Source organism: Mercenaria mercenaria, chromosome 5, assembly GCF_021730395.1.
Source record: "Mercenaria mercenaria strain notata chromosome 5, MADL_Memer_1, whole genome shotgun sequence".
In the NCBI taxonomy this organism is placed as follows: Eukaryota; Metazoa; Mollusca; class Bivalvia; order Venerida; family Veneridae; genus Mercenaria; species Mercenaria mercenaria.
In genome coordinates, this window is record NC_069365.1 from 80323575 (window position 1) to 80344709 (window position 21135).

Consider the following 21135-nt stretch of genomic DNA (forward strand, 5'->3'; position numbering starts at 1 on the left):
ATATTAACCCTCTTGCGTAAATTCTCCATCGTCTTACCGAATATAGAGTTGTTCATTAACTTAAAAAGTCCTTTTAAAAATAAAATTTTTGCTTTAGATCTTTTTGAGTATTAAAATCAATATACTTTTTTAACCAAGGAGATAATCAAAAGTTAATACTTTATGTATTTTGTTACTTTAACCCTAATTGTGTAAAATAGTTCAAGATTTTTATAATGAACTACATAATTTGTTTTTTCATTAAAGTTGGAACTAACTTCTTTACATTACTTTTTCCTATTTCAAATTCTGTTTTAATATTTTTACTATAATTGGAAAGCCATTGATCTGGTATTTTAATTTTTTCGGGAGCTAAAGGATAATCATTGTGGTTTTATGTAATTCTTTTGGATATTCAAGATCACATTCAACTATAAAGTTAGTTTTACCTTTTGCAATTAATTTCTTAAATTGTTTTTCGGATATAAATTTAAAGTTTCCAGAGGCAAAGGTTGACACATAGCCCAACCGTAAAGGTTATTGGCGTCGAGGTACATAATGTATTTGCTGTCAAGTTTAGGATCATAATCTTTCATATATTTATTGTTTGCTTTACTGTATCTGTTTGAAATAATAACTTATTCCTCCTCTCAGTCCCTTTTCAATAAAAAGATACATATCAATATCAGTTATTAAATCTAACTTAATTCCAGTCATTTTTAACATTGCATCCCAAGCTAAACCAGGACTACTAAAATAATGACAAGGATCTAATTTGTAGTACTCCAAACATAGTTTTCTAAAATTTTCAAATACATCAGCTAAAAGTAATACGTCAGTTTTTAAATATAGATCATGATATTCTCCCATTGTTTTAATTTTAAATTTTTTCCAGATATTTTTAGCATGTTCATATTCGTTGTCAGAAATATTAGTTTCATTTAAAATTGAATAAAACTCTTCTTTAGAAGGTAATTCTGTTTCTTTGAATTTTTTAAATGAATCCATGTAATCATATGGATAAACACCTTTTGTTTTTAATAATTCTATGTAATCAAATTCTTGAGATAAATATTTAAATTCTGGAATATTTTTTACTAGGTTATCCAATGATTGAGACATAAATTGGAATGAATCAATAAAAGACCAAGTCGGAAATCATAAATGCCATATATCTTTCCATATTGTTAGGAATAACATTAATTCTTTTTTAAATTTCCCTATTTGTTGCATAATAAAATGACCGTCATAACCTCTTAAATTATGAAAAATAACAGGAATTTTATGTGTTATTTTAAAAATTAATATTACATTCTGAGTGAGCACTTCCTCTGAATTTTCCTGTTATATGACAGTGATCACGTACTGGCACTTCACCTTCTATATATTCTTTTTCACAGATATGACAAAACTTTTGTTTTTTAAATTCGGTTGAATCATTTTTAGACATTCTTAGTTCTTTGTTAAAATGTTCTTTAAATATTTCTTTACAATATTCCTCTTCCTCAAGCATTTTTTCAATAAACTTAAACTGCATTAGGACCTCTATAAATCTGGGTTGGTTTAGTATAACTGTTATCATAACAACAAACAACTTTATAGCCGTAACCACAATCTATATGATTTTGATATGCTTCAGTAAATGAAGATTCAGTTGATGGTAAAGCAGTTAAAACTTTTTTAGTTATTGATTCAAAATCAGCATAAATTACAAAAGGTACTGCTAAACCTTTATGATAATTTTTAAATTGTACTTTACTTCCCTTTTTTGGGCATTTTTACACCTTTGGTTTACCATTAATAGCTAAACAATTTGGAATATGTTGATTTAATATTCTTTCTTGAGTAAAATGTTGTAAGCAACTTTTACAGAAGTGTTTTTTATTTGTATTTTTTGTTTTGTTATTCATTAATCTATTAAAGTCTTTTATCCAAACATAATGTTGGATTACAGTTCTTGAGGGTTTACAGTCATCATCAGTTATTTTATCATTTATTTTATCAGTTATTTTATCATTAGTAATTAGCAACATGTCACAGTGTTCTTCGTATTGATACTTTGATATGTACAGTGGATAATACTATTTTCTTCATATCCAAATATATTAAATGATATTTCATTTAAAACTTCAATTTTAGGTATTTGATTTAATGTAACAGGAAATTTAATTCCAGTATAATCAAGATCGTTTATATGTTTTTTTATAATTTGAAACTCTTTCAGAATGTTTTGTTACAGGAAATTTATAAGCTAAATGACACCATCTAAAACATTCATTATCATCGTTCTTTATATTTATTAATCCTTTCATTGAATTTTGTAATGGTTTTTGGTAATTCTAAATAACTTGAAGCAGCCAATGGACTATACTTATATCTATTTATATAATGAGCATCAACTGACTCTATTCTCCAGCCACTTCCTTCAGAAATCCAATTACCAATTCTATTTATTATTTCATCAAAAGCTTGATGTAAAGTTTTTTTTATTTCATTTGTGTTAATAATTTCTAAAGCCTTTGATTGAAAATAAGCTGATTTATATATTGTATCAGTTTTATCCATTTTTGCAAAAGTTATTTTTAAAACAACGTTTATTTTTATACCTTTTAAAGTTTTAAGTTCAGATTTAAGTATTTCATAAGAGTCGTTTATAGTTAAATATAATTGATTTTTTGGATCTTGTCTATATGTAATTTTAATTTCAAATTTCTTATAATATTGTTTTGTAGATCTCTCGATTTCCATCTATATATTATATTTAGAAAAAAAATCTTCAAGCAAAAAAGGATTAAAAAATAATTAAAAAAATAATTAAAAAATAATAAAATAAATAAAGTTTTAAATTATCTTTAAGAAGAATTAAAATATTTAAACTTATATCTTTTTCCATTAACTTTTGATATTCCACATTTTACTCGGTTTGTCCCTTCACAACACATTTTTATTAACCCAGCATTAATAACCAAATTCTTTAGATGCTTTGTAAGTGCTTCTATATATTTTTTCTTCATTAGTATCACAGTCGGTTACAATAACTTTTTTAGGATTGTTTTCGATAATTATTTGGTCTGGACAATCACATAATCTTTCATCATTTTCTTCTTCAGTTAATAGACAACCACAGTCCCATTCAAATAAAGTTCTTTTACGAAGATAAGGATCTATAACATTTTGTAATTTATCAATGACATGATTTTTATATTCATCGCTAACTATTTGATTAAGTTTTGATTTTAAAAACATTTCTTCTTTTTAAGAACTTTCTTATATGAATTTTCATCTGGATTCATTATTTCTCCTAAAGTGCTAGATAATTTTGGCATAATCATTCTATCTACCTTTCTATTAACCATCTATATATAATATACTTTTAGAAAAAAATCTTTAAAAACGCACCTAATGAAATTATATTGATTTGAGAAATTTGTTTATATTATCTATATCTTTTGAATAAGATTTTAAAGTCATTTTTTCTAAATTGTTATCAACTGTTAAAATTTTAATACCTTCTTGAAACATTCTGTTTAACCATTCTTCGTGTAATTTGTGTAGTTTTTCTAAATAATCTAAACCAACTTTGTTTTCTTCCGTTCTGTTTCTTTTTTGGAGTCTTTTAAAACATATTTCTGGGTCGGTTTTAACATAAACAAATCCATCAATTGGGTTTTTTCCATATGGTTTTATAATATGATCAGTTAAGAAAAGATTGTATACTGCCCACTCGGGGTCATTTATAACACCGTTGTCATGATGTTGTTTTGTAAAAACATTACTGTTAGTTAAATAACAACGTTCAAGAACAGAAACACCATCAAACTGTTTAGCAGAAGATAACATTTTTATATGACTGTTTAAAGTTGTTAGCTGAAAAGGAAATAAATATTTGGAAGGTTCTTGAGCAGCAAGTTCAAAAAGGTTATATGAATTATAACTTGGGTCAGAGGCTTTGTCTCCGAAGGGCGTAGCCCTGTCCATAACATTTTGCCATTCGTGAATTGGTTCTGGAATTATATTAAAATTAGGATTATATTCTTTAATAATACTAAAAAAAGTACTTTTTCCTGATGCAATATTACCTTCAACTGATATAATTTTTCTCATTTATATAAAATACTTATAGAAAAAATCTTTAATTAAAGTTAATACAACTCTTCTTCTTTTTACTTTTATATCCGTTAAGTTTAAATTCCTTCATATGCATTTCAAGGGGTGTTGAATAATTTTTTTCTTTTTGCATTTCTAATAGTATTGTAAAAATATCCTGAATAACTTTATTTGGATCTTCTTTATTTACTTTTCCAATCCGTGCTTTTGTAATAAGTTGTTTTATCTTATGATGATGTGATTTTAAAAAAAAATTCTTGTCGTCAAGTTTTAGTCTGTTAGTAAATATGGTAATTACTGATGGAACAGCACCAGCAACTGCTACAAATATAGGAATAGTTGGAACAAGTGCTAATGCAGCTGAGCAACCAAAAACACCTGCTGTAATATATAACCCAGTACTTACTCTCCCACAAAATTTATAACTTTTCTGTAAGCAGCAGCTAGTTTAGTTAAGTGAATAATTAATTGATCTATTGTTTTTTATTCCATTATTATTAGAAATAAGATTTTTATTACTCATTTATATAATTAAACTTTTTATTTCTAATTAAATTTGTTCAAGATCGCTAAATGGTACCCAACTATTAAATTTTTCATTGTAACCTTTCCATTTTAACTAAAGCTTGTTTTTCTTATAGTCTCGTCTAATAACTTTTTCAATTCTAAAAACTTCTTGTGTAGTAGGTAAAAGTTCTTGTTCATAAAATGAACCTTGAACTATTTCATCATTTAAATCTTTAATGGTGTATGTTCTGGGATTTGTATTATTAATTTTATAAATTATAAATATTTCCTCTGTCCAGTTTGGTGTATATCCTTTTTCAAAATGTCTTTTAAGTTTACTTAAGCGAACTCGATCACCAATTTTAAATTTTGTTTTACTCTTTGGTTTTTAAATCACCGTATAAATTAAAGTAAACAGTACCTTTATTTAAGTTTTTACTAGCTTCGGTTGGAGTCATTTTTATACTAGAATGTTTTGTTTTGTTATATTTATCAACCATATCCTGTAAATTATTTAAATAAGTATAACTTAAAGTATTATTTGCTGTAAAATATTTCCACATTATTCTTTCTAAACTTCTATTAAATCTTTCTATTACTACAGCCTTTCCTTCATTAAATGTATGGTACATATTAATCTTATTTTTATTCAAAAATGATTCAAACTTTTTATTATAAAATTCTTTTCCTTCATCTACCCATAAATTTTGTGGAATCCTTGCAGTCTTCGGGGACTTTTGTCCCTGAATTCTATCTTCAGAAATTATTTTTTCAAATGCTTCAGTAACAGATTCTCCAGTTTTATTCTTTAATGGAATAACCCAAGCATATTTAAATAAATATATCAATAACGGTTAACAAGTACTTTACTCCTTTATTATATTTTGAAAAAGCTTGCATGGCAACTAAATCAGCTGACCAAGTATCATCAATATCAATTTAAATATTACCCTTCGTTTCTAAATTTTCTTTAATTGGTTTGTGTAATTCTTCTGCTAATTCATCACTCCAATTAATTTCGGGGGTATACTCTACCCCCTTTTCCCGTTTTTTGACTTTTGTCCCAGCCCAAGTTTGTATTTCGTTTTAATTATAGGTTTCACAACTAAATGTTTTGCAGTCTTTTCTCCAAATGTTTTTGATTTAGTTTTATTTAAATTGGAAAGCATTTGTTTATCACATGTACCCTTTTTTACACCACTGTCATAGCAAAAATCATGGTCCATACATACTGCATCCAGTTCATTGACAGGGGGTCCATTATCTAGGGGATTTCCTGGCCCACAATAATTATATCCTGGAAGTGTTAAACCTTTCTTAGGTAATAAAGGTAACATTGCTTTGTGAATATCTAAATTACCTCCTGTACTTTTAACAAACTTTGATTTCATCTTTCCACAAGATGAACAGGTAGCTTTTATCATTTTTCTCCCATTTTTTGTTATAACATAATGGGGGTTTATATTATCAGTAAATCTTCTTTCTTTCAAACAATATATTTTATTTTGTAAACTCATCTATATCATATGTATTTAAAACTTTTAAATGGGTTTAAAACCTGTGGGTTTTAAATTGTCTGGCATTGGATTTTTTAGAATAGGGACAAGGGGTCAGTCCGGACCAAAGACTAAATCTTTTTTTTGGTTAAACCAAAGGTTTTCATTCGGTTTAACTAAAGATTTAAAAGATTTTCAGGGTATCAAGGGTACCAAGTTAGTATTTTAAGTTTAGGGTAAGATTAAAGTCCACTTATAGAATAGGGTCAAGGGGTCAGGGGGGTCAGATTGACTTCGCACAAACAATTACTATACTACTATAAAAAATAAAAAAAACAACAACATTACTATCACAGTTTTAAAGCATGAAAAGTTATGAAAAATTGTATAAAGGGACATGCGTTGATAATGGGAGCAGAAAAAATGCAAGACAAGGTATCGGTCCAACTTAAACCGATGGGCAAAACGATATCGGTCAGATATGAAAAGGATTTCGGTTCAAAAATTGATAGATATGGATTGACTTGGTTGCTGGGTTGGGATCGTAGAATACATTCAATTTTACGATAATAGAATTCCACCTCAGCCGGTGCTATGAGGGGTGAGGAGTGTTGCTCATTTCATAACCTCTCATGATAAGATTCAATCAAACCGAGTCCGATATTATTTTCTTTGGTTGCGTTCTATAATTCATTCTTACGTAATGTATTGATGAAAACTGGAAAACTTCTCACGCCCCTGGCACTTAATAAAATGTAAGAAGATCCCGCGGAAACATAATTATAGCGCAAGCAAGCAATATAATGCCAGAGTCGGTTTCATTTTTTTCTGTTCGTATGGAATATTATGCTACATAGCACCGGCTAAAGTGGACTTTCATGATTTTGATACTTGTACATTGACCGGTTCCAACGTACCATGAAATCCAAGCACGGCACTGAAACGTGTTGTAATGGTAGTAAATAATAGAGAACACTAACAAGCAAAATAATGACATTCTTGATTTGATTGAATCTGTTCATGAAAAGTAATGAAATGTGTAACACCCATTAAGTCAACTAGCAGTGGCTTAGTCGGAACTCTTTAATACTGATAAACTGAATGGACTCCGGGATCAGAAAGGTCCATTTATAGTTTTGAATCAATAGTTAAATGAATCCGTTGACCAAGTAAGTTCTGTAATTTTGGGAGCAATTTTAAATCCATCAGACAATGGATAATGGATTCCGTTGACGATTTGAGCAAATGATTAATTTTGAATGGCTTTGCTGTCCTCCTCAAGAATGGCTTACAGTGACTCAGCACTTTCAAATACCGATGCTTAAGGCAGTGCTATCCATAAATATTTTTACACATCCATATGCCAAAATATTTAGAAACTGCAGAACTAAACCAGTCTGAAAGCTTTTTTTTATTTTAAGTGAGTGATGATTAGTGATATACCTATTTAAACGGTAAGTAAACGTGCATTCAGGTTTAGTAATCATTCTGTTCCAATGGTTGCTTCTGGTTTGAAAATCGTTTGAGTTTGCCGACCTGTGTCATTTCCAAGGCAATCGTGAAAATGCGTTTGACAAACGCGATATGATACAAACCACGGACAGACATATAACATAAATACACTGCTGGCCACTGGCACCAGTCCAATTAAAGTATGGTTTTGTATTAATGCCATGCCATGGATGCAAGTATAATGCATGTTTATATAAATAGCCAGGAAATAGAAACATCAGAAGCTGATAAAATCAGGATTGTACCTTGACAAATCAAGAGTGCTAGCTAGTGCGGATGCGCAGGCTGGTCTGGATCCATGCTGATCGCGAACACACTATGCTGGTTTTCTCATGGTGTGGCTCATATATTTCACACTACACCGTAAAGCTGTAACGGACGCCCAACGTATAGAAAAATTGCGTCAGAGAATTATTCTGTGACGAAAGGCACCCGCTGCTGCTCGGTGCTCTCGCGATCGGTGTATGGGGCGCATAAAACGGACAAAACGCAAAATGACCGCAAGATCAACGCACATATACGGGACGAAGAGTGTTCAATAAACGGATATCACCGTACTTGTAACGGACTTGTACGGTGTAAAACATAAGCGCAACGCATGGAAAACTGACAAAACATTCTTGTCAGTTATCGACCGTTGAACATACGTTATGTCCGTTGCATGTCCGGTAGTAGTCCTGCCGTAAATCAAGTCCACCGGACAAGAACGAATGCGAACCGAACAAGTACAGAATAAGGAACGCGCGAGTAACGAACAAAACGCATACCAGAGCATTGCTACCGTACATCCAACGGACAATTTTTTCCGGTGGTGTACATTCCAAATTTGAACATGCTCAAAACCTTCCACCGGATGGAACGAACATCACCGGACAAGGAGCGCAGGCGCCGCATGAGAAACGGAAAAGAAACGCATGCGACCGGACACGAACGGATTGAAAATTTTGTTATATGTTGGGCGTCCGTTAACGCTATACGATGTAGTGTGACTGACTCAGTATAGTAAACTTCAAAAATAAATACTCAACATTTAAATGTTACTCATACATGTATGATATTTACCAGACACCTTTAAAAAAAAAGCCTTATCGAATGGTTAACCATTTTTACCCGAGTGTAACTTACATATAATAATTAAACCGCACCATGGGAAAACCAACATTGTGGATTTGCGGCCAGCGTTCGCACAGTCTGGTCAGAATCCACATTGTTCGTTAACAGTTCCTCTAATTACAACAGGGTTTGAAAGCATAATCTATTTACAGCAAAATTCATAAAAAAAAAAACAGGTGATAGCCAATCAAATGCGTTCAGTCTTTTTTCTATAACCATCATGATCTGTTTACATATTGCTTTTCTTGTAAACTTGGTGACAGCCAATCAGAGGGGTGCTATTTTTAAGATAACCGCAATCGATCGTTGAATTTAAATCGAACTAAACAGGCAAGATATATGACTATATTTTTTATTTGAGCCGTGCCATGTGAAAACCAACATAGTGGCTTTGCGACCAGCATGGATCCAGACCAGCCTGCGAATCCGTGCAGTCTGGTCAGGATCCATGATGTTCGCTAACGGTTTCTCTAGTTGCAATAGGCTTTGAAAGCGAACAGCATGGATCCTGACCAGACTGCGCGGATGCGCATGCTGGTCTGGACACATGCTGGTCGCAAAGCCACTATGTTGGTTTTCCCATGGCACGGCTCATTTCATGCTTCAATCTTCCTTTGATTAAACGCTTTTGATCAAACATTCGAAAGCGCTCGGATTTATATTTAAACTTTGGAAATATATTTTCTCAGACACGGAGGTTCTTGTGTTTTGAAATACCTTTTTTTGTCTTTTACAGTTAATATGCTGACATACTATGGCTCATTTCGAAAAAAAATATTCTTACTCAAAGACATTTTTGCATTTCATGTTTGAAGGATAATACCAACTGTAAAACATTGCAAAGTATGCTAAGAGAAAGTAAACATTAAACTGAAAACTACAAAAGTACAGACCAAATGTTTATCATTTAAAAATAGTGTCGCTTACACTGCCTAGAAAAGTATATATAATACGTACACTAACGCGCGCACTCACACAGGCACGTGCGCACAACAAACTTCGCGAAAGAAAATGTTTTTAAAAAGGTTGGTATCTAGTATGAAACACACCATTAAAATTATCACAGTACAAAATATCGAATGCACACTCGAATAGCTATTTTCTATAGACTTAATATTATAGTTTAAAGTGTTATAAAACCATGACTGCACCACCTTTCACGCTATTCGTCACTGCGTAAAGTAAGCTAAATATCGGCTTAATCCACATATTTTGAACATGATTTATTATATAGTTCATACAAACCAAACAAAATGTCAACATTAAGGTATTTTAAGAATATGCGACTGTACAAATGTTGTACATAGTGTTATGTTGCAAAACGTTTCCAACAACACTTTCAGGCAATGTGTGTTAATATTTGTGTTCTCTGATATGGGACAAGGGCCGCTCATTAAAAGAAAACTTATTTTCGAGACCTGTCTATTCAATTCAATTCAATTCAATTCGTTTATTTCTCTCAATTCACGATAACATGACATTATGAGGTACAATACAATATTTATAATATATAACTATAACGAGGCATTTGCATTGAATTTGTCAAGACAGCAGGTGTAATACTAGCACTAAGTTCCATAATAATAATATTTTGATGATTTATGTAAACGTCAGTATTTGATTTGTTGTTTCTTAACATTATTATGAAACAAACACAATCTAAAATAAAATCTATAGCAAAGACCACAATTTTAAAATTGACCAATGGCAAGGCTGTATTCGCAAACTGATCTCTACATGAATCCCGTTCACGTCTGATGAACGTTGTGGCACGTTGTTAGACGGCATTTATAACTATCAGAACAGTTATCCAGAAGATACCTACGACAACACTGAAAACCATCATGTTTCTTGAGATGTTTGCCATTCTTATGGCGCCTACGTAGTCTCCAGCTAGGGCCATATTATTAGCCTAGAAAAACAAAACAACACTTGTTTTCATGCTCGTGTTAATATGATAAAATATCGCATTGTTTAGCTTAAAGCCGCGCCACAGAATATCTGTGTTCTTTTGTATTTCTATGATGGTTATTATACATGATTTGCATGAAAAAAAAAAGAGAGAAACACAAGTATCCACTTACTTACAAATAGACAGTGACATATATAAAGACAAGACAATGTGTTTATTGTCTTAACATTTTATTAAATGGCTGTAGCAGTACGCACAGTATTTAGTTTAAACAGTATTTTTATTCAAATAAGCATAACATGATACAGTATTTGATGTATGAAGTTGAGTTTAGACCTCAGTTTGTGTTTCTTTAGCATAAGGTTATTATTTATCTATGTTTTTAAAACTGTAATAAAAAGAAATATACTGAATAAATTTGAAGATGATTTATGAAAACATATTAATTAAGGGAGGTTTTAAATTGTCCCCCTGTCATCTTGTAATATAGACGTATTAAACAAGTATTATCAGAACGGTTTTCACGAAATTCATTTGGAGGGAAACAATAGGTGACTAGGTTGTGGTGGGTCTTTTATTGCTTATGTATGAAGATGAATGAGCTTATATTCAGTATTTGAATAGTTTTTATGACAGATGGATAGGTGGCTCACAGATTTGTTTATAAAACAAACGTGAAATAGAGCTACGTTAAGTTAAATAGGCTGACCTATTAGAAACAAATTAGTTGAAGTGGAACTACCTGAACGTAAATGCCAAAATATTCTCAAGAACTGATCTGAACGAAACGAAATTCTAACTATTGAAACCATGTTCTTTAAGTTTTTGCCGTATATACGAAGAATACAGAGAAACATAAACAGAAATGGTGTTTCATATGAAAATGAAGTGATAACATAAACAAACAACAAGTGATCTGAAAAAGAAATTGTTACTATGACAACCTGCCATACTAACGTAAAGAATGACGGAAATCAGGAGAAAGTGATTGCTATACAAGCCTTCTCTAAAATCATTTTGTTCATGTACGTTTACAAGTAACGTTTACAAGTACTGTAAGTATTGTATAAAATTAGGTTGTTGATAAGAGGTAACAAATGTAATAGATTAAAACTTGGAAATGAAACTGAATACACAGTTTCGCTGAAGGAGAACACAACACCAACGTACCTCGTTTGCGTAGTAAATTGCACACAGTCCTGTTGGCCAGAAACAACAAAGGCATGCAAGAATTGACGGTATCATATAATTTGGAGGTCGTGTCTGAATTATCAGTGTTCGATCATGTTGTGGTTGATCCGAAACCTTCAGAAAAAGAGAAACAAGAGTAAAATGCGTAAGGCAATGTCCGAAATAATATCAAGTTTGTTATTTTGCTTGAAATAAAATAGGTCGTGTGAAATGTCTTATTAAATTACATTTTGTACAAGTAGAATGGTAATTGTAACAAACCAACGCTAACTGCGTTACCCTCGTTGTCAAAGCGTAGCATTAATCATTAAGAAACGAACTTATTGCCTAAAAGCCTAAAACAGAAGCAACACGTTAAAGAGTTATACATTGTACACAGTGGAATAACTGCCTCCCATACAGAGTTGTTGTTCTTCCATTTCCGCCGTTGTACATGTGATGGAAAGTTCATCAGCATACAGAAAATAGTGATGTCGCTTTACATTGATTTATGATAGGAAAATATTGTTTCGAGCAAATGTAAATTATTCAAAGATGTTGCTCTCTGGTAACATCTTTTAATATATTATCATAAATCTATAATGGCATTGACTGCATGAATCTCTAAGAACTTCACTCTCTTCAGGCAGAGGCTGTTCGGCTCATATATACCTGAAATACAGTCTCTTCAAATGAAATGAACCATTTGTGACCAATGGCAAAGAAAAGTTGAAATATTTCAAGCAGTAGCCATAAGCCGCTAGGCCAGGTATGGCGGCTTAAACATTATTATCACAGGAAGCACCGAAAAATAGCAAATCGCCAGCAAACAAACACATATCCGCCATGCTGTTTTGTTAAGTTGTTCACATAAATTATGTTATACAAATAAAAATAAACAAAATAATACTGACCACGTATGGCTGATGAGAAAAAGGCGTATGAACAAAGTCTACTGGTTGTTGTGTTCCTACAAACTGGTAAGGCGGTGGTTCCTCTTCCCTGTACCTTGGGTACTTGTCAGTGTATCCATCCCCTGGTTGGTCGTAACCTAGATCGGTTTCCAAGAAATAAAATATTTATCATTCAGATCAAAGGAAAATAAATAATAATAATTATTATTAATTTGTACTATGATAATCACTTGACGCTTTGTTCGCAGTTGTGGAGCGGAGGACAGGGTGCAGTGATTCGGTCACTCGTAGATTGTGGCAGGAGTGAAAATTTAATTAAACTTATCACAAGTTATCTACAATCTGTGTAAATGTAGTAAAGTCATTTTCAATGTAATACAGTATTATCAAAATATTTAAGAAGAATTTATACCCATGCCAAAGGTTGCTTTATAAAATTAAATAAAATTGAGTACCTGCTCGGTCCGTCATTTGTGTCTTATTATCCAGATAATTTTGCAACACTGCGTCACATATAAGCAAAGTTTTACCTGTGGTTTTCTACTTTTTTTGTATTTTACACAAGGAAGACAAATTGATCACAACATCTATTTAGTCATGCACCACATACAACTAATAGTATAGATATTACATAAAAATTGTTTGTATTTCACTTCCGTCTTCTACATTAACATCACATGCGTTACATTTGTCATATTAACTGATCCAGTTAAAGCTATCCTCTACGGAATCTTAGATACTATTCTGGGCATCAATAAAGGTCTTCTCTCATTCTTCAAACGGTCACAGATATTTATAATACTTTTAGCGTTTTTCTATTTTTTTTTTTATTTTTTTTTTTTTATTTAACGTCGCACCTACACATGACAGGTCATATGGCAACTTTCTAGCTTTACTGGTGGAGGAAGACCCCAGGTGCCCCTCCGTGAATTATTTCCTCACGAGCGGGCACCTGGGTAGAACCACCGACCTTCCGTAAGCCAGCTGGATGGCTTCCTCACATGAAGAATTCAACGCCCCGAGTTGAGGGGCAAGTGATTTGAAGTCAGCTACCTTAACCACTCGGCCACGGAGGCCCCTACTTTTAACGTACATATAACTTGGTAACAGTGAATGTATAAAGATATAACCTAATTTATTTCAGTAAAGAACAAATGTTTCTGCATACGTTTTAAACAGCTTTTTTCTCAGATTGATGCAGAATATGCTAACTGATATCCGTTACAAATTTAAAGTATGTCCGCAAATCAACATCATAACAAAGTGGGTTAGATATTTTAGATTTTAATTTAAATTAGTACAAAGTTCAGACTGAATGCGCGTTTTCTTTTGTAAAATAAGATGACAACATTTTTCATATCACAAGTTGTTCATTTGTGGAATTTCTTTCTCAAACGTGTAGAGACGTCATCAATAACAAACCGAAATTTCAACATTTTTTGTAAATGGATGTATCAGAATTATGTCAAAAGATATCATTTAGGCTTGACTTGTTTGCAGTTGTAACATACAAACCATCAGTTTTATGAAGAGGGAAATTTTGCTAAGGAAGAAAGATAATGAAATACATTCGAATTTAATTGGCAATACACTAAACACCTACTCGACTAATTACTAACTGCCATTACGTGAGGTAAACATTCTGACACAGCGTAATCACATCTGCCCATCTGTCATAACCAGCTACAATATCTTTAACGGCAACATATTAATGAATCAACTGTTAACCCGCATTCTGCGACCAAATGTTTACCTCAATTTCTTATCATGACTACATTTTACTTTTCGTGGTAATGTATGGTTTCAAAGAAAGATGATTTATATCATAAACATTTTATTAAATAAGCAAATCTGATCTAAATGATGTCAGATAACTCTACTAGATACCATTTGTATTGATGGTCGCGTATAGAATGCACGGTTTTAAAACAGTTACAACTATCAGTGTATGAAATGTGAAAGCAATATTTTTATACATGATATTTTAAGTGTTACTAGCGTTTACTGTCCGCAATCTATGTTACTGTATTACATGACATACACGTCAAACTGGTTTGTCTTAGTACTTCTACCTTAAATCAATGAGCTTATTAAGCATAATAAAATGTACATATAGTAGAAAGTCCTTTGGAAACATAGAATGCAGTCGAGCAAAAAAAAAAAAAAAAAAAAAAAAAAAAAAAAAAAAAAACAACAACACTCGATTTGAGTCTTTAAGTGAGAGCTTATACGAAATACTATCATGTAACATTGAACAGCATACAAGATATGAAAGGACCAGATTAAATAACAAAATTAAGTGACCACTTTCTTAGAAATTTAACCTTAAGTCTGACGGCGGCAAGTATTATGCCTTTGCGACCAGTGCAGACCAAGCTCAGCCTGCATGTCCGTGCAGGCTGATCATGGTCTGCACTGTTCGTTATTCAGTCAGTAAATGTTTAGAAACCACCCCTTAGAATAATCAGTGGTACTGCCCAAATTGAATGATGGTGGGAGCTTAAACGAAATACTATCATGTAACATTGAATAGCATACAAGATATGAAAGGGCTAGATTAAATAACAAAATTGAGTGACCACTGTCTTAGAAATTTAACCTTAAGCCTGATGGCGGCAAGTATTATGCCTCCGCGACCAGTGCAGACCAAGCTCAGCCTGCATGTCCGTGTAGGCTGATCTTGGTCTGCACTGTTCGCTATTCAGTCAGTAAATTTTTAGAAACCACTCGCTCTAGAATAAACAATGGTACTGTCCAAATTGAATGATGGAGCAGTCGATTTTAGAAACTTAGCAGGGTAAAGGTTAAAAATTATTTCACAATATATCAATAAAAATAATCTTTTGTACCTGTTTGATCCGCCATTTATGGATAGCTACCTGAGTAAATGTTCCACACCTCCTCTTTTATACGATACATATAAAATAACCATCAGATAGGCAATAATTGACAAGGAATATAAATAAGAAGGAACTAAATCCCGATAAGAGTGCTTTTTGTTAACTTAAAAGTTCATTAAACACGTGATTTAAAGTAAACTGTAAATATGTGATAAAATGACACAAATGTACAGAAAATGATAAAAGCTGAAGATTGATCCACTGTAGCACACATACATACTGAAAAAATCCAAAATTTAATTTTAATTTCATTTTAATTGGTGAATACTCGTTATAATAATTTACTTATTAATACATTATGTTAATTCAATTTAAAGTAGAATATATTCTTAAACTAATATTGAATTACCACGTTTACTGAAGAAAGTCTTACTGTGCGGTAGCACAGTTTTGTGCCACCACCTCTTCATGTTTTTATTTTATTTATTATTTATTTATTCATTTATTTATTTGAGAGTGGGGAGGGTGGCACTAAGATTTGCCTTTGTCCGTCCGTCCATTAGCCCGTCCTAATTTGTGCCTAGCATATACCTAAAAGAATTTGATCCAGTCATCAAACCTCACAGGATTGTTACGCACCTGGGGTTTTAATTGAGATTACACACAGCTAGACCAGACTTAGGGCCCTTGACTAAGTCAAAAAACTGTCCGTCCGTCTGAATTTATGTCATGCATTTCTCAAAAAGTATTTGACCAAGAGTCATCACAGCATTGTCATTCAGCATGTGATGTTGTGCACCTGGTGGTTTAACTGGGAGTTTACAAAGCCAGACTAGAGTTATGGCCATTGGCTCAGTCAAAATATGCATGAAAAGGGTCTTAAAGTTAGTGTCGCAAGTGTCGCAAAACGTTTTTAACCTGGGATTATGAAACATTATAGGAATATTAGTTAGCATGTGCACTTGCGTTTTTGTTTTGAGATTTCACTCAGCCAGACGAGAGTTATAGCCCTTGACTTATTCAGAAATATGCACAAATTAGCATAAGAGCTTGTTTCGCCCAAACATTTAGGCGTATTTGACTATGAAACACAGTAAATATATTAGTAAGCATGTGAAATTGTACAACATGGGTTTTGTTCGTGATTTCTGTGGATAAGGTCAGAGTTGTGGCCCTTTGTTTAGTCAAAACAGTGCATGTACCTCAAACATTATTTGACTTAGCGTCATAAAACATAAGAGGATTGTAATATGGAATTTGAAATTGTGCTGCTTGTGTTCTGTTTGAGATTTCTCTCGGTCAGACCAGAATTATGGTCCTTGACTTAGTGAAAAATACACATAGAGGCCCCCTAGAATATCTTTTGAAGTAATGTACTACCGATAGCACAAATATTCTGACTTTTTATAAAGAATGATTTTCACCTCCATATGTTAACATAATTATTATTACAAGTCACATTACAGTTGTTTGATAAAGACAATGCCTTAAAACATCTGTGCATTTGTTTTGAATGATCCAAGTGCACTGTCAGTCTGACCATTTTGTGATCTACGGTAGCCAGTAAAATGCCATTATCCAATTAATCAAAGATGTTGTGAAAATTCATATTCGTCGCCTTAAAGGCATTGTATATTTTTAAGGTAACATTAACCATCGAACGTTTCTATCAGCGAGTCACCAAAATCCTGGTGCATTTTCCTTCTCATCAAACCTCTCTCTTCCCAGGCAATATGGAATTTTTAAGGATAAAGATGTGTTTGAATATACATTTTAAGTAGTTACATTTTTTTCATAACCGACATCCCGCTTTTGTGTGGTGTAATTAGTGAATGTAACGGTTTCGTCAGTAAAAGAAATGTTGTTCTAATATTCTTTTTGTCTGCTAGGTTTACTTAAATAATTTGAGATAGTGAAATAATTTTCAAAATCGGTTTAAAAGTAAAAAGGGTATGAACATTTCAATATTAAATCAAAATGGTAGCTAATGTTTCCATCGCTACGGTGCATAAAAAGCTTAAAAGTACAACCCATACTTTCTAAATTGTAGGTCCTTAACGAACCATTCGCATTCTTTCTTTGGAGATAAAGAAAAAAACTTTGTTTCAATAAATACAGTATAACTCCTGAAAACAGCGCCTCTAACAAAGAAACACTTTTATGCAGACATGATTATCTTTCCAGCTAGACCAGTGTATTAGTAATCTGCAACTACCAGTGTACAGCATACATATCAGCATTTCAATTAGAGTTTGCTTTGCAGAGGTTTACTGAGCATATTTCAGTGAAAGCGGTAGAGAATCAACTTAAGACTTTGTAAGATTTTATTTTTTACCTCTGTTTCCAAATTAAAATTTAAGTGGTCACCATTGTACTATAAAAAGATATTTGTTTTGAAAAGGTATTATACTATTATAATAAATCTTCGCAAAAACCGTAAATGGTTTCACGTTCTATAAGGTTTTTCATACAGGAGTGTTACATCAATGTTGTCTGAGACTTGTGTCCAGTTAGAAGCCTGGTCTGGTGATAATAAGTATCACGCTGGGTATCCAAATAATTGGGATAAAAGCACTGATAAACACTAGGTTCCTGGAATAATGTGCCATTTTTCTGGCTCCCAGATAGTCCCCAGCCACATCTAGATTTTTTGCCTGAAAATAAATCAAATTGAAATGTATTTAAATGGCTTAATGACATGTCTATTTCACACCTGAAAAAACCCAACAAACTTACTGAATGCGCTTCTATTAGATTCGTAGGTCAATATACATTGATATAACAGAGATATTCCATGCAGGCACAGACCAAGAGATCAAAATGGTCACAACATAACAACATAACATAACAGAGATACATGAAATAGGCATTGTCCTAAAGATAAACCTTACAAGGGCTGTCACAGGAAACAGCGCGCTCGACTATTTCAATGCTGGCAGGATGTCCTATGACAATATTGGACAACAGTTTAAGTCTGAGTCAAATGTATTTAGTAATAAGGGAGACAGAGTGAAAGTGTATAAAAATATTAACTAAGTACAAAAGGGACATAATTCATGGAATATTTCTGCCAGGAGTATTGCACCATCCGTCATAACGTGACTAATAACGTGGAAAAAATACTTTAAGTTTGAATCAAATCTGTTTCGTAAAAATAGAGATATGGTGAAAAAACACTACAATTAAACTGAAATTCTAAGGAAAAGGGGGCATAATTCATAAACCATTTGTGCAAGAGTTATTGGCCTTGTATCATGTGATGAGGACGATTATGTGGAAGAAGTTTTTCAAGTTTGAATCTAATCCATAGATATAGTGAAAATGCATCAAAATTAACCTAAATTTCTAAGTAAAAAGAGGGCATAATTCCTGAAATATTGGTTCAAGAGTTACGGCATGCCAATGCTTAACCTTAAGCCTGCTGGTGGCAAGTGTATTTGCCTTTGCGACCAGTGCAGACCATGATCAGCCTGCACATCCGTGCAGTCTGATCATGGTCTGCACTGTTCGCTATTCAGTCAGTAAATGGTACTGTCAAAATTGAATGATGGACCAGTCCATTTTAGAAATTTAGCAGGGTGAAGGACTTCCCAGATGGTTAAGCCCTAATATTAGTGACAAAATACTTGATAAAGTAAATCATACGTAAACGGTCAATCCAAGGTATCAGTATACCCATGTAGTTACATCACCAAGAGCATAACTATTAATGGCAAGAACATGTGATTTACTGAAAACATTTACATAAAATGTGAAACTGGTTTAAAGCAACAATGTACTATCTGCAATGTTTATTACAAAATGATGATCCATTTTAAGTTAAAGTCATGGAAGTATTTACCTCATTGATGCATTAATAAGTCATCCATTTACTGATATATCCGATCTGTACCGTAGATTCCATAATTATCGCCCTCATTTTAATAAACGCCCCACCCTAATTACACAAAAATGTTAATATAAGTCATAAGTGAATACCAGCACTGTGGTAAAGCTTTAACTGCTAAAAGCAATTCATTAGAATTTGGATTTATAAATTCTATTTAATTAAAAAAATGTAAAAAGAAAACAACTACGGGCCGTAAACGTCCACTACCGCTTTGCAAAAGGTAACGTCCATGGTGACGTTAATAAGAGAATATACAGTAATACAAATATTGAACGTGGTACTCAAATAGAAAAAAGTTGAAAACAAAAGGTTGCCAAACACGACATAAATGAAAATGTTGCAGGCTCGGTTTGATTGAGCCTGTTCATAGTCGGTTTTATTTTGCACTAAATTTATAAAATAACATGCATTATTATCTGATAAATACACGCACTTACACGAAAAAAAGTTGATTTATATATTAATATACATGTATTAATAAAATTTGATAATGTGGCAGATGAGTCAAATAAGTCCAGGGATGTTCAAAGATAATCCGTCATAAAATTATCTTTGAGCTATATTACAAAGTAATTATTAATTACCTGTATTGGAAAATAAACAGTGTCGATTGTTTTGAGGTAAACTGCCATATTATCAAAGTTTATTAATACATTGTAATCGAAACCTTCACAAAAACATATAAAGTTTGTAATAAAAGGTTTGGTAATTTGAAAGACAAAGACTTTTGAAATGTTTAACATCTTGTATAAATTCGTGTTTAACCTGTATCTGAAATATTTCCAACAGCAGAGTGCAATAAATATACTCGCCTCGTTTGCATAGTAGATAGCACAAAGGCCCGTAGGTCAGAAGCAAAGAATACACGCAATTATTGAAGGTACCATGTAATCAGCGGTTTGCTTTTTAACAATTATTTCTCTAGCCTCAGGTGGTTGATTCAAAACCTGAAAAAAAAGTTAGAGTATCGGAATACTGCATGTGATTGCAAGCAGCACAGCTTTCTCGCATGTTGTTGTAAACTGTATTGTATCATCTTAATTTACCTGCCACGGTAACGATGTTTATAGAAAGCAAATGACATACGTCCAGGTCGTACCAAGTATTGTTTTCTCTAAGGTATTTGCTAGGTAAATGTCCATATATCACAGAAAAGGTAAGTACATGTGCAGAATAGTTATTGATACAGTGACAAGAATGACAGCGGCGCATCTTAACTAAATATTTAAACACTATTATTACTAACATATCTATATAAAGACAAATCTTGGATATTGTAAAAAGGTCTTATGTTAACAGGTAAAACTGTACAGTTTGGTAAAGCTGTATAGCTTGTTGGTAAACAAGAAGTGAAATTAATTACTTTCAAGACATGTTATAGAGTATAACACCTTATTCGGGGGTGTGCTTTATTTAAGGTTAGACTGCAATGGTATCTAAAAAACAAAAACATAGTTGCAAGTGGTTCAACTGAATAAGGTGACTTACAATTTTAGCAACACACATTTCGTTAGAAAAATAGTACATAGTATACTGACCACAGTTGCAGTCGGCTCGAAAGAGTAGGGCGACCCACAATAACCTGGTTGTGTTTGTTGCTGTTGTATTACTACATTGTCATAAGAGCGCGGTGCCGCGGCTCCGTTAGTACTGGTTTAACCTGTGTATCCATCTCCTTGCTGGTCATATCCTAGTA

The 21135-nt window shown here is 32.5% G+C and overlaps 1 protein-coding gene and 1 long non-coding RNA gene across 4 annotated transcripts; both read right to left on the reverse strand.

The window, feature by feature from the left end:
• Positions 1–10149: 10149 nt before the first annotated feature.
• Positions 10150–15711, reverse strand: LOC123557743 (proline-rich transmembrane protein 1-like). Of its 3 annotated transcripts, none has more exons than XR_006687696.2 (4): positions 13241–13260; positions 12711–12847; positions 11797–11931; positions 10150–10626 (listed from the first exon to the last, which is right to left on the reverse strand). XR_006687696.2 is itself a non-coding variant. In XM_045349407.2 (4 exons), exons 1-4 carry the CDS (start codon positions 15573–15575, stop codon positions 10492–10494), a joined length of 423 nt encoding a protein of 140 aa, XP_045205342.2. In that variant the 5' UTR covers positions 15576–15711; the 3' UTR covers positions 10150–10491. The 3 variants fall into 3 exon arrangements, 2 of the variants coding, with proteins under 2 accessions (XP_045205342.2, XP_045205341.2); XM_045349407.2 differs by lacking the exon at positions 13241–13260 and adding an exon at positions 15560–15711; XM_045349406.2 differs by having other exon boundaries at positions 13166–13322.
• Positions 15712–20249: 4538 nt separating this feature from the next.
• LOC123557745 (uncharacterized) lies at positions 20250–21135 on the reverse strand. Its single transcript, XR_006687697.2, has 2 exons — positions 20978–21135; positions 20250–20386 (listed from the first exon to the last, which is right to left on the reverse strand). It is a non-coding gene; the product is annotated as an uncharacterized LOC123557745 (long non-coding RNA).

What these genes read in the sequence shown, in the direction of transcription:
- LOC123557743 (XM_045349407.2), bottom strand. An exon ending in TTTCTCATCAGCCATACGTG is followed by an intron (nt 11,932 to 12,710) that starts GTCAGTATTATT and finishes CTTTTTCTGAAG; the next exon opens with GTTTCGGATCAACCACAACA. An exon ending in CAATTTACTACGCAAACGAG is followed by an intron (nt 10,627 to 11,796) that starts GTACGTTGGTGT and finishes TTGTTTTTCTAG; the next exon opens with GCTAATAATATGGCCCTAGC.